Raw genomic sequence first — 27,082 nt, 5'->3', positions numbered from 1 at the left:
ACTTGAAGCAGTTGGGTGATGAGACATTATGTAGCCGGCCCTACTGTCACTGTACATAACATTGGTACATAATGTGACACAGCTGTAGTGTGATAACTTAAAAACCGAGCCGCGTGAACCATCCTCTGGCACGTGAACCATCCTCTGGCATTTTAGTCAAAACCTATTTTGAACAGGAAGCTGGGAACAATGTGACTGAAATGACTAGTCACGGGGCAGGTCCAGTTTGCCCCCTCTCTCTACCCCTTCTAGCTTTGCTCGACTGAACTTAATATTTATGCAGTGTCATGCAAAAGTGTTTTTTTTTTTCTGTTTGTTTTTTTTGCCAGGTCTAAAAAAAAAATTCTGCAAACTGCTTTAACCCCTTTCTGACCTCGGACTGGATAGTATGTCCGAGGTCAGATCCCCTGCTTTGATGTGGGCTCCAGCGGTGAGCCCGCATCAAAGCCGGGACATGTCAGCTGTTTAGAACACCTGACATGTGCCCACAATAGCAACGGGTTGAATCGCGATTCACCCGCCGCTATTAAATAGTTGCATGCCGCTGTCAAACCCTGACATTTAACTACCGCTTCCTGCCGGAAATGTGCACATTACTGACCCAGTCACCTGATCGGGGGTTAGCGATGCGTCGGCATAGTAACCAGAGGTCTGAGACCTCTATGGTTGCTGATGCCGGCTTGCTGTGAGCGCCACCCTGTGGTCGGCGCTCATAGCAAGCCTGTAATTCCACTACATAGGAGCGATCTGATGATCGCTCCTATGTAGTTGAGCCGATCCAGTTGTTCCAGCTTCTAGCCTCCCATGGAGGCTATTGAAGCATGGCAAAAGTAAAAAAAAAAAATATGAAATTAAAAAAATATAAAAGTTTAAATCGCCCCTCCCTTTCGCCCCATTCAAAATAAAACAATAAAAATCAAAAATGCACATTTGGTATCGCCGCGTTCAGAATCACTGATCAATCAATAAAAAAAGATTAACCTGATCGTTAAACGGCCTAGCGAGAAAAAAATTAAAAACGCCCAAATTACGTTTTTTGGTCGCCGCAACTTTGAATTAAAATGAAATAACGGGCGATCAAAAGAAAGCATTTTTGTGCAGATACGATCATTAAAATGTCAGCTCGGCACCAAAAAATAAGCCCTCACCCGACCCCAGATCATGAAAAATGGAGACGCTACGAGTATTGGAAAATGGCGCAGTTTTTTCAAATTTTATTTTGGTAAAGTTTGGAATTTTTTTTCTCCACTTAGATAAAAAAAAGAACCTAGACATGTTTGGTGTCTATGAACTCGTAATGACCTGGAGAATCAAAATGGCGGGTTAGTTTTAGCATTTAGTGAACCTAGCAAAATAGCCAAACAAAAAAAACAAATGTGGGATTGCACTTTTTTTTTTGCAATTTCACCGGACTTGGAATTTTTTCCCCGTTTTCTAGTACACGACTTGGTAAAACCAATGATGTCATTGAAAAGTAAAACTCGTCCCGCAAAAAATAAGCCCTCACATGGCCATATTGACGGAAAAATAAAAGACATGGCTCTGGGAAGGAAGGGAGCGAAAAACGAACACGGAAAAACAGAAAATCCCAAGGTCATGAAGGGGTTAAAAAGAGGTTTTACTCAACTAAGAATATAAACTAAGTAAACAACTGGAATGTAGATGAAATCAGTATAGTGTGGTCACTCTATCTTAGAAGCTCCAGCATTATATTTGCACATAGTTTTTGAATTAACTCTGTTGGGAGGTTGTTCAAACATCTTTGCGAATTAACCACAGATCTTCTATGGATGTAAATCCTTAGTTCTCTAAAGGGTATCTTAGTATGATTAACCCTTTAATGCCTCTTATATGGCAGGTAAATGATAAAAAGTTGAATAAAACAATATCTCTGATCTGATGTGGATTTCTCAGGAAAGACCTTTTCCTTAAAGGGAACCTGTCACCCCGTTTTTTTCGGTATGAGATAAAAATACTGTTAAATAGGGCCTGAGCTGTGCATTACAATAGTGTAGTTTGTGGACCCCGATTCCCCACCTATGCTGCCGAAATACGTTACCAAAGTAGTCGTTTTCGCCTGTCAATCAGGCTGGTCTGGTCAAAAGGGCGTGTTGTCTTCCCCCAGATTTTGCGTAGTTTTCCGTTGGTGGCGTAGTGGTGTGCGCATGCCCAAGGTCCCGAATCCTCTGCCAGGGGATTTAAAAGAGCGCGCTGTTCGTTATTCATTGGTGATCGGTGGGCGCGGCCATCTTCCTTTGGCCGCGCGTGCGCAGAAGCGGCGCTCTGCTGGCCGCGACGCTCTGCTGGCCGCGGCTTCAGGACAATGGCCGCGGGATGCCGCGCGTGCGCAGATGGATATCGCGGCGGCCATTTTCCTGAAGCCGCGGCCAGCAGAGCGCCGCTTCTGCGCACGCGCGGCCAAAGGAAGATGGCCGCGCCCACCGATCACCAATGAAATAACGAACAGCGCGCTCTTTTAAATCCCCTGGCAGAGGATTCGGGACCTTGGGCATGCGCACACCACTACGCCACCAACGGAAAACTACGCAAAATCTGGGGGAAGATAACACGCCCTTTTGACCAGACCAGCCTGATTGACAGGCGAAAACGACTACTTTGGTAACGTATTTCGGCAGCATAGGTGGGGAATCGGAGTACACAAAATACACTATTGTAATGCTCAGCTCAGGCCCTATTTAACAGTATTTTTATCTCATACCGAAAAAACGGGGTGACAGGTTCCCTTTAATATGTAAATGTGCTGTTAAAATCTAAGGGGCTAGACAGGGATCTGCCTCCAGAGCTTATTGTAAATGGGGGTGGAGGTGATACCAGAGTGAGACCTAAAACTGGTGGCCTGTTGTCCTGATCTGCATATTTTACAATACCCAGTTATTTTAAATGAGAATTCAGTTTAGGCAGATTCTTAGGAAGATATGTCCAGCCCATGTATCTTAACAGCTCATTTACATTTTGAAGCTTCCCCTGGAATAAAACAGTGGAACTCTTGTATCATTTTATTCAACTTTCAATGACTTGCAAGCCAATGCATATGGCTCAGGATGATTGATCCTACTTGAAGTCCCTTTAACCCCTTAATGCCATCGGACATACTATTACGCTGAAGGCAGTATCCCCTGCTTTGATGTTGGCTCTGGCGGTGAGCCAACCTCAAAGCTGGGACATGTCAGCTGTTTTGAATAGCTGACATGTGCCCGCAATAGCCGCGGGCGGATTTGCGATCCGCCTGCAGCTATTAACTAGTTAAATGCTGCGATCAAACTCCTAACAGCGGCATTTAACAAGCGCTTCTGGCCATCGGGCCAGATATGCGCACACCGGTGAACGCGGGACAACCAGAATGAATAATCACTGCATTCCACACCCATGGGCATGGAATGCAGTGAATCATTGTTCTGTGTAAAAAGGTATGAGATTTTCTATTGCCACTAATTAGTGATTAGCGAGTATACTCGTTGCTCGGGTTTGCCTGAGCATGCTTGGGTGGTCTAGGAAATTTAAAAGGGTTAAATGTTGACTAGCAACTTCTGAATTTTCCTACAAAATTTACAGCAAATTTTTTTTAGGTCTATATGAGAGGTAATACCCAAAAGTGACACCATTCTAAAAACGACTCTCAAATTCCTCAATTGCGCTATACCCTTCTCTCCTCATTGCAGTTTTAAACCGGCATTTGGGAATAAGTCCTAATAATTATTATTATTGTTTACAAATAATATCTCTTTATATAGCGCAAACACATTCCGCAGCTCTTTACAGTTTGCACACATTATTATCACTGTCCCCGATGGGGCTCACAATCTAGATTCCCTATCAGTATGACTTTGGAGTGTGGGAGGAAACCCATGCAAACACGGGGAGAAAATACAGACTCCTTGTAGATGCGTTTTTGGCAGAGGATAAGCTTCCTCTGTCACTGTAAATGTTACCTCCTCCTTCATAAAGGAAAGTGCTACTGTAAAGTGCTACTGTAAAGTGCTACTGTAAAGTGTTCCTTTTATGGCAACTTTTATTTTTTTCCAGAAAACTGCCATCTCACAATTCAAGTGGAATTAAGTTTTGGTTTTTTTTGTCTTTTTTTTTATACAAATACTTTCTATATGAATGCATACAAATCTGAATGAAAAAAGGGATTAATAATAAATAAAACTATGCTAGAATGCAAGTAATTTTTGTTCTTATAACCTATATTTTAAAGTGATGCATTGTAAGCAATTGGTCAGTTGCGTAGTCCCGGTGGGGAACTTGAGCTTGGAAAGTAATTACCACTTTAATTAAAAATCAGTACTTTTATTTTTGTCAGTCTGATCTATTAAAATATAAAATTAACCCAATCCAAAAAGGTGTAAAGAAATCAAAATGCCAGATTTGCATAAAAAATAGAACTTACCGGTATCTGCTCCAAAAAAAGTTGTCAATAAGGCAATACCAATTTATTTATCCCCCCCTCCCACCACTAAAGTGAACAAAAAAAAAAACAAAAAACTGCAAGTCTTGGAAAATCTGCAAGCTTTCTGGCCTAGAGAATCATGTTGCCGTGTGTGTGTGTGTGTGTGTATATATCTATCACAATGTACACTGTAAAATATAATCCCATTGAACGCATGGGGAAAATGTTGTCACTCAAAACTACAACTCTGAGAGTATGTACTGGTATTCTACTGCAGAGTTAATAATTTTATGATCCATTTGAAAACTGCAGCGACTTGCATGTCGGTTCTATTTTGTGGCTCTTGTTTTACTGCATATCTGACCTAGTCCTCCTGTTAAGTGCAGCCTCTGGCTGATCTTCATGGGAGCAAGATAGCAGCCATGGGGGGGTCTTCAGCAGGTCCCATCAGCTTTCCGCTCACATGCGGGTATGGGGGTTGGCTGATGGGAGCTGGAGCTTGAGCGCACAGACAGATAGGCCTTGTAAGCTGCTGGTTGAATAGCCACAATTAGTTGGCTCTGGTCACTGCTTGTAAAAGTAGATGTTGTCAGTGATGCATACCCGGTGTCTGCCCAGTATGGAGCCAGCTCAGATTTGGACATTCTCTCGTCATAGCACACTTGATGGCTCTGATATTCCAACTACCTGTACCATCATCTGTCAAGACCCATACACATGGGCAGATTCAGCTGACGTAAATCTAATTTCTTTGGAGTGTGTGTGTGTGTGTGTGCTTTTAGACTGAAGATGTCCCTTCTAGAGTTGAACATTACTGAAAATCCACAGAGCTACTGAATGCCCCCATGGAAATATCCTGAATAAAAAATCTGTCTTAGCCAAATGTTTGTTAAATAATTCACTTTCAATGTAATTTGACATTAAATGTTGGATTGTGCTGTATGTTATCCTTGCTTTTTACTTAATAGGTTGCGTTTACAACGAGAATCTACCATCCAAATATTAACAGCAATGGCAGCATTTGTCTTGACATACTCAGATCACAGTGGTCCCCAGCTTTAACTATTTCTAAAGGTGAGTCTAGCTGCTATTTTACAAAAAACTTGTTTTGCTTTTAGGAGAACTCTGCAGTCAGTGAAATATGCAGCAAATTGAATTTGCAGTGACATTGACATGCTAACTATTAAAATCCACACCACAGGTCAACGTACTCTGCACATTTGTTTTTTTTTCGCTCTACACTGTTAGCAATTTTGTACAATCACATCTAGCTTGCACTGTAATATGTAGCATATTTTCCACAAGCAATTCCATGTCCGAAAATTTGCTGCTGGTTTGCTTGCGGATGTACGCAGTGTCCAAACCGCAGCGTTTACTGACCGTGGGAACATACCTTTCTGCCAGAAAAGGTGCAGGCTCGGCGCTGAAGCCTGCACAAAAGAGGGGGAGGCGACCTATGACGTACCTATGGTTGTAAAGGAGTTAAAATAAGGAATACATTGAAATAATAAAGCAAAAACTGTTACTTTCATGTTGAAGGAACAGTAATATCCCTGACCAAATAAACATGATGATGTGTTTCAAGTTTTTAACCCCTTACTGACCTCGGACGGGATAGTACGTCCGAGGTCAGCTCCCCTGCTTTGATGCAGGGCTCCGCGGTGAGCCCGCATCAAAGCCGGGACATGTCAGCTGTTTTGAACAACTGACATGTGCCCGCAATAGCGGCGGGTGAAATTGCGGTTCACCCGCCGCTATTAACTAGTTAAATGCCGCTGTCAAACGCAGACAGCGGCATTTAACAAACGCATCCGGCCGGCCGGAAATGACGTCATCGCCGACCCCCGTCACATGATCGAAGGTCGGCGATGCTTCAGAATACTAACCATAGAGGTCCTTGAGATAGCGGCGGCCATTTTCCTGAAGCCGAGTTCGCATCCCTGCTTCAGGAAAATGGTCACCGCAAAATCCATCTGCGCACGCGTGGCATCCCGCGGCCATTTTCCTGAAGCCCCAGGCCGCAGAGCACTCCATCTGCGCACGCGTGGCCTCAGGAAGATGGTCGCCACCACGGAAAAGCCGGTGAATAGCGCAGATCGCGCTCTTTGTCTGCCGCTGCGCAGTGCATTCGGCAGTTGCGCATGCGCAAAACACTACGCCAACACCGGGAAGATAAGCAAGAGGTGGGGGAGAAACAGCCGTTTCACCACGCCCTTTTGACCAGACCAGCGTGATTGACAGGCGAAAACGGCGACTTTGGTAAGGTATTTCAGCAGCATAGGTGGGGAATCGGGGGACAAAAAATACACTATTGTAAAGCACAGCTCAGGCCCCATTTAACGGTATTTTTCTCTCATACTGAAAAAAAACGGCGTGACAGGTTCCCTTTAAAGAAAAAAAAGATTATGACTTAAGTTTGTGTTATGAGATGGCTTCTTCTCGGTGGTCTTTCAGCTTGGACAATAACATAGTTGGCTATTGCTGGTTACGTCTTAGGCTATGTGCACACGCTGCGGAATGGTGTGCGGATTTTTCCGCATTGATTTTGGTAAATCCGCAGGAAAACTGCATTGCAGATTTACCATGGGTTTTGTGGATTCCACCTGCGGTTTTACACCTGCGGATTCCTATTGAGGAGCAGGTGTAAACCGCTGCAGAATCCGCACAAAGAATTGACATGCTGCAGAATATAAACTGCTGCGTTTGCGCACGTTTTTTTCCGCAGCATGTGCACTGCGGATTTTGTTTTTCATAGTTTTACATAGTACTTTGCACCTCATGGAAAACTGCTGCGGACCCGCATCGTGGGCACATAGCCTTAATTGCTGAAGCAGTTTCTCCCTACATAGCCATTGTCTAGGCTGACTAGTAGCCATGGTGTGTGCAGGAAAAAAATTAAAGGGATGTAACTCCCTTATGTTGAACACCAACAACTGATAGTAATGCATATCCTAATGATAACATGTCGACCATTATTGGAGATTCATATACGGTACTTGCAAGAATAACTTTTCAGGTTTCCGGAGTTCCAACTGCTGATAATATGCTTTTAGTAGTGAATCTAACTTCTTTTTTTCTTGCTCTCCAGTTCTTTTGTCAATTTGTTCACTGTTATGTGACCCAAACCCAGATGACCCTCTAGTGCCAGAGATTGCACGGATCTACAAAACAGATAGGGAAAAGTAAGTATGCTTTACATGATCAGTGACTGTTAAAATAAATCCTTTTTTCCTAGATGGAATAGTACGTCCGATGGCAGAACCCCCCCGCTTTTATGCGGGCTCTGGCGGTGAACCCGCTTCAAAGCCGGGACATGTCAGCTGTTTTGAACAGCTGACATGTGCCCGCAATAGGAGAAAGTGGATTCGCATTCGCCTCTCACCTATTGGCTAGTTAAATGCCGCTGTCAACCTCTGGACAGCGGTATTTAACAAGCGCATCCGGCCAGAAATGCACGCACCGCTAACCCCCGTCATGTGATCGGGGGTCAGCGGTGCGTTGGCATAACAACCAGAGGTCTCCTGCAGACCTCTGATTGTTGATGCCGGATTGCTGAGTGCCACCCTGTGATCGGCGCTCATAGCAATGCTGTAATTCAGCTACATAGGGCCGATCGAGCATCGCCTCTATGTAGCAGAGCCGATCAGACTATGCCAGCTTCTAGCCTCCCATGAAGACTATTGAAGCATGACAAGTAAAAAGTCATATTTTTATTTAATTTTTTTTTTTAAAAAAAAGTTCAAATCATCCCTCCCCCCCCCCCCCCCCCCCCCCCCCTTCGCCCCATTCAAATTAAATAAAAAAAAACAAACCTACACATATTTGGTATCACCGCTTTCAGAATCGCCCGATCGATCAATAAAAAAAAACAATTAACCTGATCGCTAAACGGCGTAGCGAGAGAAAAAAATTAAACGCCAAAACTACGTGTTGTTTTGATTGCTGTGACATTGCATTAAAATGCAATAATGGGCGATCAAAAGAACATATCTGCACCGAAATGGTATTAAATATGTCAGTTCATGTAAAAAAATAAGCCCGAGATCACGAAAAATTGAGACGCTACGTGTCTCGGAAAATTGTGCAAATTTTTTATTTTTTTTATAAGCAAAGTTTAGAATTTTTTTTTTTACCACTTAGACACCAAACATGTTTAGGTTATTATTTATCTATGAACTCGTAATGAACTTGAGAATCCTGAATCCTAGTGGCAGGTCAGTTTTAACATTTAGTGAACCAAAAAACAAGTGTGGGATGGCAATATTTTTTGCAATTTCACCGCACTTGGAATTCCCGTTTTCCAGTACACGACATGGTAAAACCAATGATGTTCAAAAGTACAACTCGTCCCGCAAAAAATAAGCAGTCACATGGCCAATATTGACAGAAAAATAAAAAAGTTATGGCTCTGGGAAGGAGGGGAGCAAAAAAATGCAAAACCGAAAAAAGCTGGGGTTAAGCAGGTTGCATTCTGTGACTGCTTCCAAAAAGATGTATGTTTAATTTATTAGGTACAATAGGCTAGCAAGAGAATGGACAGAGAAATACGCTATGTTGTAGGGTAAGAGTATTTTACAATATAGATTTATCAAATTACTATCTTTGGTTGCTGCATGGATTACATTTATGCTAGATAAGACTTTAGAGGTTTGTGATTCCTGTTTGGTAATGTTGCATGGCCAAACCTGTAGTTGCCAGCTGTAGGTATGTTTCCTTTAATGACTGCTTATGCCAGGCTTATATGTGTATTTAGGTGGGTGTCTGAAGCCGCTGTCCTCAATGTAATTATTTTGGAATGAACAGGCTTTGCTCACAAAATGTGGCAGAAGCTTCCCTCTGTGATAACATCTGTACTTAACCACATGCCATCACATCACTGCCTGTTCACATTGTAAATAGACATAACACTTTTTTCATTCGTACACTTTAAGAAGTGGCTGGCCTTCTAGGCAAGAAGTAACATGGGATCTGCACTAAAAAATGCAGTCTGTATTTTTGCCAAAACAGTATGAATAAATGAATAAATGTTTAAGCTAATGCCTCAAACTAATTCCGACACCGCTCCATTGACAGAAAAATGAGTTACGGGTTGTCTTCTCTTTAACATCTAAATTCTTTTGTTGGCCACTAAGGTGTGTGTGTGTGTACACACACACACACACACACACACACACACACACACACACACACACACACACACACACACACACACACACGTACGTACGTACGTACGTACGTGTGTGTGTGTATATATATATATATATATATATATATATATATATATATATATATATATATATATATATATATATATAATATTTAGTAGATCCTCCTTTTGCAAAAATAACAGCCTCTAGTCGCTTCCTGTAGCTTTTAATGAGTTCCTGGATGAAGGTATTTTTGACCATTCCTCTTTACAAAACAATTCCAGTTCAGTTAAGTTTGATGGCCGCCGAGCATGGACAGCCCTCTTCAAATGATCCCACAGATGTTCAATGATATTCAGGTCTGGGGACTGGGATGGCCATTCCAGAACAGTGTAATTGTTCCTCTGCATGAATGCCTGAGTAGATTTGGAGAGGTGTTTTGGATCATTGTCTTGCTGAAACATCCATCCCCTGTGTAACTTCAACTTTGTCACTGATTCATGAACATTATTGTCAAGAATCTGCGGATACTGGGAGGAATCCATGCGTCCCTCAACTTTAACAAGGTTCCCGGTGCCGGCATTGGCCACACAGCCCCAAAGCATGATGGAACCTCCACCAAATTTTACTGTGGGTAGCAAGTGTTTTGCTTGGAATGCTGTGTTTTTTTGCCACCATGCATAACGCCTTTTTGTATGACCAAACAACTCAATCTTGGTTTCATCAGTCCACAGGACCTTCTTCCAAAAAGAAATTGGCTTCTCCAAATGTGCTTTTGCATACCTCAGTTGACTCGGTTTGTGGCGTGCTTGCAGAAATGGCTTCTTTCGCATTACTCTCCCATACAGCTTCTCCTTGTGCAAAGTGCGTTGTATAGTTGACCGATGCAGAGAGACACCATCTGCAGCAAGTTGATGCTGCAGCTCTCTGGAGGTGGTCTGAGGATTGTCCTTGACTGATCTCACCATTCTACTTCTCTGCCTTTCCGATGTTTTTCTTGGCCTGCCACTTCTGGCCTTAACAAGAGCTGTACCTGTGTTCTTCCATTTCCTTACTATGTTCCTCACAGTGGAAATTGACAGGTTAAATCTCTGAGACAGCTTTTTGTATCCTTCCCCTGAACAACTATGTTGAATAATCTTTGTTTTCAGATCATTTAACAGTTGTTTTGAGGAGCCCATGATTCCACTCTTCAGAGGAGATTCAAACAGGAGAACAACTTGCCACTTTAAGTAGCTTTTCTCATGATTGCATACACCTGGCTATGAAGTTCAAAGCTCAAGGAGGTTACAAAACCAAAAAAAAGTGCTTTAGTAAGTCAGTAAAAAGTAGGTAGGAGTATTTAAAACAAGAAAATGATAAGGGTGCCCATACTTAGGCACCTGTCAAATTTTGTTTGAATGCAGATTGCACATTTTCTGTTAGTACAATAAACCTCATTTCAAGGCAAACATTACTGTGTCCAACAGTTAGATATATGAAACTGAAATAGCTGTTGCAAAAAAAAAAACAATTTTTATAAAACATTAAGCTTAAGAGTAATAGGGGTGCCCAGACTTTTTCATATAACAAACACATGGCTCGGCGGCCATCAAACTTAACTGAACGAATTGTTTTGTAAAGAGGAATGGTCAAAAATACCAGGATCCAGGAACTCATTAAAAGCTACAGGAAGCGACTAGTGTGGGGGTTGCCTGGTTGCTAGGGAATCCTCACATGTAATCAAGCAGGCTAGTGGCTGTAAGGCTACGTTCACATTTGCGGTCAGCGCCGCAGCGTCGGGCGCCACAGCGTCGCCGCATGCGTCATGCGCCCCTATATTTAACATGGGGGCGCATGGACATGCGTTGTGCTGCGTTTTGCGCCGCATGGCCGCAAGCGTTGGATGCAAGAAACGCTTCAAGTTGCATTTTTTTTGCGTCCAACTTTCGGCCAAAAAGGACGCATGCGGCGCAAAACGCAGCGTTTTAGCGTGCGTTTTGCCGCGTTTTTGTTTGCGTTGTGCGCTGTGGCGCCGACGCTGCGGTGCACAACGCAAATGTGAACGTAGCCTATATCATTCAGCTGCTGTGATGAAAACTAAATTTCCGAGCAGTCATAAATACTCGGTCACCCGAGCGTGCTCTGGAAAACCCGAGCAACGAGTACACTCGCTCATCACCTAATCGCCACATTTTGAGACCTATAATTTTTCCATATTTTGGGCCACAGAGTAATGTGAGGTCTTGTTTTTTGCGGGACGAGTTGACGTTTTTATTGGTAACATTTTTGGGCACATGACACTTTTTGATTGATTTTTATTGTGATTTTTGTGAGGCAGAATGACCAATAACCAGCTATTCATGAATTTCTTTTGGGGGAGGCGTTTATACCATTCCGCGTGTGGTACAATTGATAAGGCAGTTTTATTATTCGGGTCAGTACGATTACAGCGATACCTCATTTATATAATTTTTTTTGTTTTGGCGCTTTTATACAATAAACTATTTAATATAAAATGTTTTTGCATCACTTTATTCTGAGAGCTGTAACTTTTTTATTTTTTCGCTGATGGCGCTGTATGGTGGCTCGTTTTTTTGCGGGACAAGATGACGTGTTCAGCGGTACCATATATATTTATATCCGTCTTTTTGATCGCGTGTTATTCCACTTTCTGTTTGGCGGTATTATAAAGCATTATTTTTTGCCTCGTTTTTTTATTTATATTTTTACGGTGTTCATTGAAGGAATTAACTAGTGGGACACTTTACCATTGTAATTCTTGTGAAATTCTCAGTAAGTTTGATGTCACATGACCCTCTTCCCAGTGGAAAAAATAAGTTGGATCCAAAATGTCCGCCACGGTCACCACCCATCTGGAAGTTTTCCCCCTCTCATATACTAATGTGCCACAAACAGGAAGTTGAAATCACCAACCACTCATATGTATGTATGTATGTATGTACATATGTATGTTTGTTTTTTGGGGGGAGGATGCCAGGAATGGGGATATTAGTTGAGAAATGAGAAACCTTACCCCTACAAAATGATCAGCAACAGATCTTCTCCCCACCCCACCTCCTTCAGTGTGTCATGACCACATTTTTTTTTACTTCAATTTATTTTTCCTTCTCTAAAACCTTGGTGTCTTATGGTCCGGTGTGGCTCAGTCCAAAGAATATGGTAATCTCCAATATTCTTGCGGCGTAACTTATTTCATCCAAACTGTTACATCTAGACATTGCCCACTCTAAGATGCTGGCTCTTCTGACTTCCAGTATATTTAACAGTCCAGTCCACATGCTAATGTGTAGGCAGGATATTTGTCTAACTTCCTGCACAGGATGCCATCGCCAATGAAATCCCTCCTGGCAGCTGTCTTAACTGTCTTTCCTCCTTCCTGCAATTCCTATCCCTCCATTTGTATCAATTGACATGGGTCTAGATAAGGTATTGTAGCACTATAATGGTGCTTTAAGTTTTTCAAGAAGGTAATCCTTTCATTGGAGTTGCAAATGTTTCTGACTTCATGTTTGTGCATACGCTAATATACTTGATCTAATTCAGTGGAAGGTTTTATTTGGCCATTTAAAAGTGATTTCCAGACTTGTGGTTCGAGTCCTGAATCCTCACAGCAAACAACTCCAGAGCCACAGACACGTAACAGCAAGTATACAATTTTCATATGTAGTCATGTGCCAACTAGATGTGCACAGCCCCTCAATGCAAATGAAGTGAGCGAGGTCGGACATGTCTAGTCGGAATGTGACTGGATGTATGCAAATCGCATAATTGCTCAAATCGCATATTTGCTATTGTATAACCACCCTATCCTAGCGCTGGAGAATCCTCCCTTTGTGTTTGCAATGGGCAGGAATATTTTTTTTTTTTTTTCTTTGTAATCTTACAATTGGAAAGTAAAATGAGCTGGTCCCCATTTGGAGAAAAGTTGATATAATAAAGACAACATGTTCCATAATGTATATAGTAAAACCTTTTTAACTTGCCCTCCATATAGACTATTCCCAACCCCCTCCACCATGGTTTCTCTTCAGCACACACCAATAATTGAGGCTAAGGAATCATCCTCATATTTGTTAATATCAAGATTACTAGATATATGTATATACCGTATTTTGCAGATTATAAGACGCACCCCAAATTTTGAGGAGAAAAATACCCCCCCCCCCTTTTTTTTTTTTTTTAAATACAATGGTGCTTCTTATAATCAATGTGTCTTATTGCCTACCGAGTGTGGTAGCTGCGGTGAAGAGGGGTCCCAGGCTCGCCGCTGGAGGAGGCAAGAGTGGAGCTTTGCTGCAGGCTGGGATGAGGGGGTGTTTGGATGGGCGGTACGGTGCAGTGCTGTGGGTGTCTGGCTTCCGACATCTTGTGAAAGCCCAGAGCCCCCGCAGTGAGATGTTTTCCTCTGCGGTGGATTCCAGGAAAATGGCTGCCGGCCAGGGTGGCGCATGCGCAGGTGGAGATCTCAGTACCAAGATCTCGGGAAATTAGATCTCTTGGTGCAGAGATCTCCATCTGCGCATGCCCGCCCCCGGCCGACAGCCATTTTCCTGGAGTCGAATCCACAGCTTGGGAAACCATATCACTGCGGCAGCTCTGAGCTTTCACAAAATGTCGACAGATACCCCCGCAGTGCTGGACACCAGTAGCAGCGCTCCGTACATCCAAACACCCCCGCACCCCCTCCCCCCTCAAAAAAAAAGTGCATCTTATAATCTGAAAAATACAGTAGATATTTAAAGGGAACTCTCTTCCCCATGTACCAGTCTACACTGAACGCATGAGATAAGCCTTACACTTGTGTTTTAACAGCAAAATGACCATGAATTTCCTCCAATTACCAAAGAATAAAAATTTTCCCTACACAAGTATCCAGTCCTTTTTAAACACAAATTCCATTTTTCTATTGAGAGAATAAAGAAAGTGAGTTTGCATCTAACTGGGCAGCAACATACTTTTTGTGGGTATCAGCTTCTCAAATTTATAGGATGCATTCATCCTGATAGTTTTGATACTTCACTGTACTATATAAATAATCCAGTGTCTGAATCTTCCATAAAATAAAAAGCTTTTATTGTAATAAACATCCATTGGTATTGAAAATTGCAGCCATGTGTATTGGGTTAGATATATGGGCAAATGCGTTTCGGATTGAAATCCTTAATCATTGCATACTGTTGCCACAGATCTCTGGGTTCTTATGTCCCTTCCTATGAAGAGACCCAGTCTAGACTCTCGAATCCTGGACGGGAGTGAAAAACTGGAAAGGTGAATGACCAAAGTATGAATAATACAGAATAGTACTAATACAAAACATTATTCATGGTTGATATTCAATTCATGTTGGACTCGTGTTCAGTTCATAGATCCACCACGATTCTCGATTTTAATAATTTTCTATGGTGATCTCCACCTCTGTAGGGTTTTTATTTTTTTACCCTTGCTTCGCCCTTTTATCACAGGAATGGAATCGCCATTATGTTTCAACCTAAAATGCCTAGCGGCTGCAGAGCATTTAGTGGTTAATCTTGCTGGCTGCATTGGACAAGTGCCTCCTAATACGTGTTTTCAATGTGTTGGTAGCACATCCTACATATTGAATTTGACTAATGCTTCATGTTGTAATATAGATTATATAAGATGAGTTAGAATTAAGTTGTTTGTTTTTGTTTTTTTTCAAGTTATTTTTTGTTATAGAAGTAAAAGTAGTTTCTACATGCCTTCAGCAATTAGACAGTGACCACATTTATAAAATCCTGTTGTGATGCCATATATTTTTTGCAGAGATATTCTGGTTTAAATATAGGCTAGGGGATAATAGGTTTCCCAACGTAGATAACTGGGGACTGTAAGTAGATACAAATGTAATATTTTATAGTAGGAATGTCTTTGTTTTTATTTCTTAATATCCTGTCATTGACTATATCGTGTGCCGTTGAGAACATCCAAATGGGATAGCGATATTTCCTCTCTGGATCTCCTATCTGATGTGGTATTCTTTAGCCCCTTCCCAACCTTTGACACGGCGTATACGTCATGAAAACCTGTGCCAATCCGACCTGTGACGCAGCATATGCGTCATGGCCGGATCGCGCTCCTGCAGGCCGGGTGAAAGGGTTAACTAATTTCACCCGACCTGCAGGGACAGGGGTAGTGTTACTTAGGCCCCCCCCCCCCCCCCCCGTGTGGCTATGATCGCCCTGATTGGCCGTTGAAAGTGACGTTTCACTTTCAATCAGCGATAGTAATATTTCACCAATTTTCATTGGTGTCCGGTGTCCGTCCGCCTGCTCCCTGGGCGCCGCCATCTTCCAAAATGGCGGGCGCAGTGTGCCTGCCGAATCTGCCGGCCGGCAGATTCGTTCCAGGTACATTTAGGTTCGATCACAGCGATCAATCACAGCGATCAAAATAAAAAAATAATAAAACCCCCCTTTATCACCCCCATTGGTAGGGACAATAATAAAATAAAGAAAAAATATTTACTTTTATTTTTCCACTAGGGTTAGAGTTAGGGTTCGAACTAGGCTATATGCACACTGCGGATCCGCAGCAGATTGGCCGCTCTGGATTCGTAGCAGTTTTCCATCAGGTTTACAGTACCATGTAAACCTATGGAAAACCAAATCCGCTGTGCCAGTGGTGCAGAAAATACAGCGCGGAAACGCTGCATTGTATTTTCTGCAGCATGTCAATTCTTTGTGTGGAATCCGCAGCATTTAACACCTGTTCCTCAATAGGAATCCGCAGGTGAAATCCGCACAAAAAAACACTGTAAATCCGCAGGTAAAACGCAGTGCATTTTACTTGCGGATTTTTCAAAAATGGTGCGGAAAAATCTCACAAATCCGCAACGTGGGCACATAGACTTAGGGTTAGGGTTGGAAATAGGGTTAAGAGGCTTAGGGTTAGGGGTGTGTTGGGGTTAGGGTTGTGGTTAGGGTTGGAATTAGGATTAGGGGTGTGTCGGGGTTAGGATTGTGGTTAGGGGTGTGTTGGGGTTAGGGTTATGATTAGGGTTATGGCTAAAGTTGGGACTAGGGTTAGTGTTGGAGTTAGAAGTGAGGGGTTTCAACTGTTTAGGCACATCAGGGGTCTCAAAGCGCGGCATGGCGCCACCATTGATTTTCAACCAATCTTGCGTTCAAAAAGTCAAATGGTGCTCCCTCCCTTCCAAGCCCCATCGTGCGCCCAAACAGTGGTTTACCCAAACATGGATTATCGCCGTACTCGGGAGAAATTAGACTCCAAAGTTGTTGTGCAATTTTTCCTGTTACCCTTGGGAAAATAAAAAAAAATATGGGGGGCTAAAAACTTTTGTGGGGGGGGGGGGGGTTTATTTTCACGGCTCTGCGTTGAACATTTCTGTGAAGCACTTGGGGGATCAAAGTGCTCACCACACATCTAGTTAAGTTCCTTGGGGGTCTAGTTTCCAAAATGGGGTCACTTGTGGGGGGTTTCTACAGTTTAGGCACATCAGGTGCTCTGCAAACGTAACATGATGCCCGCAGGCCATTCTATCAAAGTCTGCATTCCAAAAACGTCACTACTTCCCTTCTGAGCCCCGACGTGTGCCCAAACAGTGGTTCCCCCCCCCTAATATGGGGTATCGGCGTACTCAGGACAAACTGGACAATAACTTTTGGGGTCCAATTTCTCCTGTTACTCTTGTGAAAATTAAAAATTGCTTGCTAAAAAATTTTTGAGGAAAGAAAAATGATTTTATTTGCACGGCTCTGCGTTATAAATTTCTGTGAAGCACTTGGGAGTTCAAAGTGCTCACCACACATCTAGATTAGTTCCATGGGAGGTCTAGGTTCCAAAATGGGGTCACTTGTGGGGGAACTCCAATGTTTAGGCACATCAGGGGCTCTCCAAACGCGACATGGTATCCGCTAACGATTGGAGCTATTTTTTCATTGAAAAAGTCAAATGGCGCTCCTTCCCTTCCGAGCCCTGCCGTGTGCCCAAACAGTGGTTTACCACCACATGTGAGGTATCTGTGTACTCAGGAGAAATTGCCTAATAAATTTTAGGATCCCTTTTATCCTGTTGCCCATGTGGAAATGAACAAATTGAGGCTAAAAAAATGTTTACGGATCAATTTGGGAAGCACCGGGGGGTTCAAAGTGCTCACTATGCATCTAGATAAGTTCCTTGGGGGGTTTAGTTTCCAAAATGGGGTCACTTGTGGGGGAGTTCCAATGTTTAGGCACACAGGCGCTCTCCAAATGCGACATGGTGTCCGCTAACGATTGAAGCCAATTTTTCATTGAAAAATTCAAATGTCGCTCCTTCCCTTCCAAGGCCTGTCGTGCGCCCAAACAGTGGTCCCCTGGTCTCCCCCCCACACACACACACACACACACACACACACACACACACACACACACACACACACACACACACACACACACACACACACACACGGTATCGGCGTACTCGGGACAAATTGTACAATAACTTTCGGGGTCCAGTTTCTCCTTTTACCCTTGGGAAAATTAAAAAAATTGTTGCTAAAATCATTTTTGTGACTAAAAAGTTAAATGTTCATTTTTTCCTTCCATGTTTCTTCTGCTGCTGTGAAGCACCTGAAGGGTTAATAAACTTCTTGAATGTGGTTTTGAGCACCTTGAGGGGTGAAGTTTTTAGTATGGTGTCACTTTTGGGTATTTTCAGCCATATAGACCCCTCAAACTGGCTTCAAATGTGAGGTGGTCCCTAAAAAAAAAAAATGGCTTTGTAAAAATGAGAAATTGCTGGTCAACTTTAACCATTATAACTGCCTAGCAAAAAAAAGTTTCCAAAATTGTGCTGATGTAAAGTAAACATGTGGGAAATGTTATTTATTAACTATTTTGTGTCACAACTCTCTTGTTTAACAGAATAAAAATTCAAAATTTGAAAGTTGCGAAATTTCCTTTTTTTTTTCTCAAAAAAAGGCAAAAATTATCGACCTAAATTTACCACTTAACATGAAGCCCAATATGTCACAAAAAACACTCGGAACCGCTAGGATCTGTTGAAGCGTTCCTGAGTTATTACCTCATAAAGGGACACTGGTCAGAATTGCAAAAAACGGCCAGGTCATGAAGGTCAAAATAGGCTGGGTCATGAAGGGGTTAATATGAATTAATTCTCCTACAGGGACATATTTTTTTTATCACTTGTTTGGAATGACCTGATGAAGCTAGGAGGGTTGAGTTTGTGGCCACAAAATAAAAATGTCCCTGTGGGAGAAAAAATTCTCACACAAAAATAAATCTATCTATATCTATCTATCTTTATACCTATATGCTGGGCGGGGGAGATTCAAATAGTACGATGCGAGTAGTGAAATACTCGCTATTTTCCGAGTACCGTAAGTACTTCATTACTCGCCGAATACCAACGATTATACTCGCTCATCCCTAGTTGACTAGTGTCAACCAGCATTTGTCAAATTCTATATATAGGATTTACTACGAACACGTTGAAAACACGTATTAGGAGGCACTTGTCTGATGCGGCCAACAGATTAACCACTAAATGATCTGCAGCATCTAGGCATTTTAGCTTGAAACATAATGGTGATACTTCACCCTGTTATCACAGGAATTGAAAGGGTAAATAATAAAAAACCCTATGGATGTGGAGATCACCATAAAAAAAAAAAAAAAAAAAAAATTACATCGCAAATCTTGGTGGATCTATGAACTGAACATGAGTCCCACATGGAATGAATATCAAACATGACATTTATCATTAGGAATAATGTATTGCATTGTATTAGTACTATTCTGTGTTAGTCGTATTTTAATTATTGTTCTCCTTTCCAGTCTCTTACTCCTGTCAAGGATTGGAGGGGAGTCTAGACCATGTGTCCTCACAGGATGTGGCATAAGATGCCAGAGATTTGTGGCAGCAGTATGCAATGATTGGGGATTTCCATCTGAAACATGTTTGCCCATATATCTAACCCCATACACATGGCTGTGATTTTTATTATCAATGAATCTTAAAGGGAACCTGTCACCCTGTTTTTTTTTAAAGATTAGATAAAAATAGCGTTAAATAGGGGCAGAGCTGGGCTTTACATTAGTGTCTTTTTTGTGCCTTTATTCCCCAGCTATGCTGCCGAAATACCTTTGTAAAGTCGCCGTTTTGGGCTGTCACTCACGCTGGTCTGGTCGGATGGGCGTGGTGACATTGCTGCTTCTTCCCCCAGATCTTGCTTATCTGTACGTTCGTGGCGTAGTGGTTTGCGCATGTCCAACTGCCGAATCCACTGCGCAGCTGAGGGAAAAGAGCGCGATCTGCGCTTTCCCCCTAGTGATCGGTGGGGGCGGCCATCTTCCTGAGGCCGCGTGTGCGCAGATGGAGTGCTCTGCTGCACGGGGCTTCAGGAAAATGGCCGCGGGATGCCGCGCGTGCGCAGATGGAGATCGCGGCGGCCATTTTCCTGAAGCAAAGTTCGCATCTCGGCTTCAGGAAAATAGAGGCACAAAAAAGACACTAATGTAAAGCCCAGCTCTGCCCCTATATAACGCTATTTTTATCTCATCTTTAAAAAACGGGGTGACGGGTTCCCTTTAAACTATTACAAAGTTGTTTGTTTTTTTATCTTATGGAAGATTCGGACACTGGATTATTTCTAAGTGAGCAGAACTGCTGTCTAGAAATCAGTGGGTTGGAGAGATGTGGCTGGTATGTTGGACATTAAAGGGACTGCCAGCACAGTGACAACAAGCAAAGTACAGGCGCTTGGTGCTTCACAGCGGGGCCAATCCTTTATATACACCTTCCCACCTGCTTGGTTTCCAACTATCTCCACTCTTCACTATGAAGACATAGATCTCAATCACCCTTTTGATTGATGGCTCTATTTAAATGGTTGACCCTTCCTGAAGCACCAAGTGGTAGGATTTGGTCAGCACAGAATGACTGTTCAAACCAAGTACACACAGATGTCAATCAAAAGCAAAGCCAATCATTTGAATACACCTTCCCATCTACTTGTTTTCCCTCATGCTCCCTTCTTTTGACAGCTCTGGCTTGACAGAGCCAGGGAGGGGTGGATATAGAAAGAATACAAGCAAGTGTGTAGAAATCATTGGCCATTCCATGATTTGCTGAGTGCCTGTACTTAGTTTGAGCAGTCATTCTGTGCTGACAGTCTTTTTAAAGGGAACCTGTCACCTGAATTTGGCGGGACCAGTTTTGGGTCATATGGGTGGGGTTTTCGAGTGTTTGATTCACCCTTTCCTTACCCGCTGGCCGCATGCTGGCCACAATATTGGATTGAAGTTCATTCTCTGTCCTCTGGAGTACACGCCTGCGCAAGGCAATATTGCCTTGCGCTGGCGTGTACTACGGCAGACACAGCATGTACTTCAATCCAATATTGTGGCCAGCATGCAGCCAGCGGGTAAGGAAAGGGTGAATCAAACACCCGAAAACCCCGCCCATATGACCCAAAACTGGTCCCGCCAAATTCAGGTGACAGGTTCCCTTTAACCATTCTTGGACTGTAGCTACTGTACACACTTGGCCTGACTATAAAGCTGGGCTCTGGAAGCTAGCTCTGCACTATAAAAGACAAAAGCTTTTATTGCAGAATGACAGCAGGTATAAAAAAAAAATCTGTTACACACTTGCTTATTTTATTGCTATCTAACAAAAAAGCAATTTAAGAACTTGACTCCCCTTTAAAAATGTGAGTGACTCTTCATAGCTGTGTGAATATAAGAAATGGAAGCCATCTACCTGCAGATTCTTACATGTGACAGGAGTAGATGTGAAAAATTAATCTTGGTTTGCCTCTGTAGCGTGATGTACAGTAAGTGCTATGAAAAATCATCATAACCATAGACTTATAGTTATAAGGAATGATGAGGGTGGCAAAACTATTGGTCTACATGTCAGATACACCTTCACATTTATTTTGTGCTAGATAGTGATGAGCGAATATACTCGTTACTCGAGATTTCCTGAGCACGCTCGGGTGTCCGAGTATTTATAAGTGCTCGGAGATTTAGTTTTCATCTCAGCAGCTGAATGATTTACATCTGTTAGCCAGCATCAGTACATGTGGGGGTTGCCTGGGAATCCCCACATGTAATCAAGCTGGCTAACAGATGTAAATCATTCAGCTGCTGCAAGGAAAACAAAATCTCCGAGCACTTATAAATACTCATGCTCGGGAAATCTCGAGTAATGAGTATATTCGCTCATCACTAGTGCTAGACCATGGAAGGTTCTAACCTCAAAATCTATTTCTTTATTTTGTAAACATGTAGGATAGAGATCATAGTGACTTAATTGTCGTAAGTTCGTAGTTCTTTCAAAACTGATGCACATTGCAGGACCTTGTGCTCAAAAGGGAGAGATTATGCAGGTCTCATTGGATCATGATCTCATGTAAGCTCTCAAATTTGGTCTGTGAATTGTAGTTTGTCTCTACACGATAACCCTTGTGTAGAAATTTCTTGCAAGTAAGAGTAGAGCAGTCAGGTTTGCCTGTGCATTCTATGCATGTCAGCTTAAGCATATAAGGAGGTCCCAATATCCATAAAGAAGAAGCACTGCTCCCATCAGTTTTTATTCCCTTAATATATTGGTCATATTATACAGCACGGTCTACTTACAATTGCATATTCTTTGCTTTTCTACCCAGTGACCTCTTCTCTCATCTGTGTAGAAACACTGTCTTGTCCCTGCATTTTTCACTTTAACTCCTGACACAGCCACTCCCTTGTTTGCCCTACTAGGGAATTTTGCAATGACTAATGATGAGCGAGTATTCTCTTTACTCGGTTTGCCCCGAACATGCTCAGGTGGTCTCCGAGTATTTGGGTGTGCTTGGAGATTTAGTTTTTGTCACCTCAGCTGCATGATTTGTGACTGCTAGACAGCCTGAATACATGTGGGGATTGCCTGTTTGTTAAAGAATTCCCACATGTATTCAGCCTGTCTAGCAGCTGCAAATCATGCAGCTGAGGCGATGAAAACTAAATCTCCAAGCACGCCAAAATACTCGGAGACCACCTGAGCGTGCTCTGGGAAACCCGAGCAACGAGTATACTCGCTCATCACTACTAAGTTATACAGGGAAAATTGGCCTCCTGTTTCTACAGAGAGCTTAGAAGGATTCAGCTGCTCAGTTTTTAACCCTAGAATGCGTGATGTCTGAAATATACACTTTCACATAACCCTGGCCTTTTAAGTAGAGTTTAGCTAATTTGTTCGGATTCAGTTGCTGAATCTGAATGTGCCATATTGGTACCCTATTTGTGCTGAATTTGTTTCATGATCGGTTCCGAACATATTCGGTAATTTCTACTCCCATTGACTCTAAATACGATCAGCTGTGTTCGAAGATTGCAAAAACAATCTTCGTTGCCGATTTTTATTCGGACCCGAATCCAAACAAATTCTCTTAACTCTTCTTTTAAGCCCTTGTGCAAATCATATGGAGGAACTCATATTTTGAAATTTTGAAAACTTTTGCAAGTAAGATATGAAAATGCAGTAAAGTACCGTATTTCGCGGACTATAAGACACACCGGACCATAAGACGCACCCCAAATTTGGGGTGAAAATTGCAGAAAATTTTTTTTTATAAGATGGGGGTCCGTCTTATTGTCCAAATTTACAGTATCTTACCTGTGGGCTGGTGGTGGCAGAGCAGGGTCACAGGAGGCATGGTGTCGGCAGAGGTGGGGTGAGGCGGTACGGCGTGCACCTGAGCAGGGTCCCTTCCTGCTTAGGTGGGCGACGCCACGGCCTGGTGTCCATGGGAGGGTGGCAGCAGTGGTTACCGGCAGAGGTGTTGGGATGAGGAGGCACAGTGAGGTATGGCGTGAGAGGGGTGCGGGTGAATCCTGTTACCGTGGTGGCAGAGGTGTGGAGACGAGGAGGCGCAGTGAGCGGGGTCCCTTTCCCTGGTGAGGTGATGCAGCAGCCCCGGTAATGCAGCAGAGCCGGGTGAATCCTGTGGTTACCGTGGTGGCAGAGGTGTGGAGATGAGGAGGCGCAGTGAGCGGGGTCCCTTTCCCCGGTGAGGTGATGTAGCAGCCCCGGTAATGCAGCAGGGCCGGGTGAATCCTGTTGTTATCGGTGCGCGCGGCCATCTTCCTGAGGCCGTGCGTTCGCAGATGGAGCTCTGCTGCCCGGGGCTTCAGTAAAATGGCCGCCGCGATCCCCATCTGCGCACACGCGGCATCCCGCGGCCATTTTCCTGAAGCCCCGGGCAGCAGAGCTCCATCTGCGAACGCGCGGCCTCAGGAAGATGGCCGCGCGCACCGATAACAGGATTCACCCGGCCCTGCTGCATTACCGGGGCTGCTGCATCACCTCACCGGGGAAAGGGACCCCGATCACTGCGCCTCCTCATCTCCGCACCTCTGCCGCCGCACCTCTGCCGCCGCACCTCTGCCGCCGCACCTCTGCCGCCGCACCTCTGCCGCCGCACCTCTGCCGCCACGGTCCACGGTAAGCCTGCATTGCGAATATAAGACGCACCCCCCATTTTCCCCCCTTTTTTTTGGGGGGGGGGGGAAAGTGCGTCTTATATGCCAAAAAATACGGTAATTTTGCAGAAAATAGCAAAAAGTAAGCTACTGGGCCTAAAAGGCCTGGGTTATGCATTCTAGGGTTAAACGCGTGGCATCATAGACCTAATGGAATCCACAAGTATTAACTGGGTGGAAGGACAGAATGAGGAATTCTAAGTGCAGTGCTATATAATGTGATGGCAATGTAGTAAGAGGATACAAATTTTGATGGCAGTGCTTCTTTAAATTGTCAACCTGTCTCCATACGTTGTGTGCGCACAGTGGTGCAAGTGTTAAGCATGACTTAATCAGATTGCTTCTGTGTTTTGATTCAATGTGAAGGTTTCTAAAATGGCACCTGTCAAAGAGCAGTGGGAATATACTAAGAGCAGAATCGGGCCACTTTTGGCTTGAAAACACGTGTTGTTTAAACAGCAGTGATACTAGATAAAAAAAAATGTTGGAAAGCCATTCCACATCTATCCTATGGTCTAAACCTCTACACCACCTTTTTAAAATGTTTTGCAGAATGAAATTAACTGCCTAAGTGGGTGTGACCTAAGTGGATTTTGGTTTTCTTCAAAAATGTATTTCAAACAATGCATAACTGGACACTTGCTGTATGTTATAATTCTTTTCTGTATTGTTCTAGGTACAACAGAATAGCCCGGGAATGGACTCAGAAGTATGCTATGTGATGCTACCTTCAAGTCTAAATACACCTGCATTATAGCTGGAATAAAATAAACTTTAAATTACTGTTTTCCCCTCCCTTTCAGACCTCATCTACTTACCCCTTCCTTATATATTTTTTTTCTTTTTTTTTTTTCTTTTGTGCTGCCTCCCTTCATGCACATGCTCATATGGGAAGACTTTAGCTCAGCATCGAACAGAAACGTCTCTAGACTGTCAAGTAGTTGCCAGAATACAATTGCCCAAGATGTTTAATTTTATCAAACTGAGCATGTGTTTGAACATGGCTGTCGTCTTCACTGTAACTTGGTTATGAGACAACCCCCATTCTTCATTTTTTTACTGAAGTGGTGAAGATTAGAGCCTACTGTTTGGGGTAGGGAGGGGAAAGGGTCAGGCAAAATTAATAAAAAAGTAACTCAATCCTCTTATTGTAGGATTCAACAATGTGGATTTACTATGGATATTTTTTTGTTCGAAACTTCCAGATGTGTTTAAGACTTTCATTTATTTTATGCTCATAACTGATGTTTTGGGTGGAGAGTTGGTGTTGAAATTATATAGCTGCAGAAGTAATGTATTTTATGCATGTCAATAAACATGACAGATTAAAATTAAAAGGTGAAACCCCATTGAATAACAAAATAGGATCAAAAGGTTTTTTTTGTAATTTTTCATTGAGGTTTTTTTTTATTTTGGAGGCTGAGCTATTAGTTAATCTCTCTTCCAAAACACTGTTAATATAGCACTGAATAAAATGATTCAAGCATCAATGGATGACAGATCAACTAATAGCTTTTTTTTTTTTCTTCAATAAAGTTGCATAAACCAATGTTAGCTGCCTGAATTAATCAATGTTTGCAACCTTATTTTCTATGTAAATTCAACAAATCTGTGTATATAAAGTTTGGATTTTGTTTTGACGTCAAATAAGTGTATAGAGCATAAACTTTTTTCCCCCTATGTTCATTTAAAGCTGTTTATCCACTTATATGCCAAATCCGTCTGTTATATTGCCCATCCTGGGCATGAATTCCAGCACTTAATATTGGACTGGCTGTGGGGGAGGGGTCACTGTGGTTTAGAGTATCCTGGTTGTTTAGCAGATTGAACATTCATGGTATATTATCAACTAATAAAGTTTTTCCTAACTTCTGGAACATCGAGCTGCAGATCATGTAGTGAGATTGGCACTATTGGGACATAATAGTAAAGATTCACGTGGGCATATTCTACACAGCCAAATCCTTGCTGTCATGTAGACATGTGAGACTGGTTGTGGAGGTTTTTTTTTTTCTCTCCTTTTTTGTGAGATGTTAATTAGATTGAAAGGATTATTTGCTCTGCTGTTTACAAAAAAACATATTTTAGTGCAAACAACAAGTTTAATCTCTAGGTGAATTATCATAAATGAATAAAAGCAGTACTGTCGTTTTTTTTTCATTTCACAATAAAAAAAGCTGTCTGTGCCATTTAGTATTTCCCTTTGTTACAAATGTCATAAATAGCCTTGCTGTCTCGAGGGCATTTAGTGTGCCTATGTAGTGTTTTTTATATATATATATATATATATATATATATATATATATATATATATATATATATATATATATATATATATATATATATATATATATATATTTTTTTTTTTTTTTCCTCTACAGAACTCAAGGCTGTCATTTGAACAGAGAATTGTGTACATTTTTGGTCCCTGTTTGTACAAATGATCCGCCTTGAAAACAATTTGAACAACCTAGTTAATAGATAAACAAAAACCTGGAAGGCACCCATGTAATAAAAAAAAAAAAAATCCATACACTTCTTTTACTAAACTGTTTCAATCTACCTGTTTAAAATGGCAGACACAGACTTAGGCTGCCGTCACACTAGCAGTATTTGGTCAGTATTTTACATCAGTATTTGTAAGCCAAAACCAGGAGTGGAACAATTGGAGGAAAAGTATAATAGAAACATATGCACCACTTCTGCATTTATCACCCACTCCTGGTTTTGGCTTACAAATACTGATGTAAAATACTGACCAAATGCTGCTAGTGTGACTGCAGCCTAAAGCTTTCACACATCAGTTTTTTGCAGTCAGTCGCAATCCGTCCAATTTTGAAGAAAGAAAAAAAAAAAGCCAGCGTCTGATACCGCTGGATCAGTTTTGTTTTTTTCCCCTCAGACTTGTATTGGCGACGGATGGCCTCACGTTTCATCTGTCGTTCACCGGATCAGTCGTAAATTGTCTGTCCGGTGGCCGGAGACAACGGACTAAGTAACATTTTTTTTGT

The 27,082-nt window shown here is 42.4% G+C and overlaps 1 protein-coding gene across 1 annotated transcript in view; it reads left to right on the top strand.

The window, feature by feature from the left end:
• UBE2D3 (ubiquitin conjugating enzyme E2 D3) overlaps positions 1-26,258 on the top strand; it is an 84,701-nt gene extending 58,443 nt beyond the window's left edge. The window contains exons 5-7 of the mRNA XM_077278049.1: positions 5,380-5,485; positions 7,500-7,593; positions 24,748-26,258. Of these exons, the coding sequence (XP_077134164.1) occupies positions 5,380-5,485; positions 7,500-7,593; positions 24,748-24,793 (246 nt within the window). The 3' untranslated portion in view covers positions 24,794-26,258. The remainder of the gene's footprint in view (positions 1-5,379; positions 5,486-7,499; positions 7,594-24,747) is intronic.
• The last annotated feature ends 824 nt before the right edge of the window (positions 26,259-27,082 follow it).

This window comes from Ranitomeya variabilis, chromosome 1 (assembly GCF_051348905.1).
Source record: "Ranitomeya variabilis isolate aRanVar5 chromosome 1, aRanVar5.hap1, whole genome shotgun sequence".
Classification (NCBI taxonomy): domain Eukaryota; kingdom Metazoa; phylum Chordata; class Amphibia; order Anura; family Dendrobatidae; genus Ranitomeya; species Ranitomeya variabilis.
The sequence above is the reverse complement of the archived record's forward strand: the minus strand, read 5'-3'. Positions and strand labels throughout refer to the sequence as shown.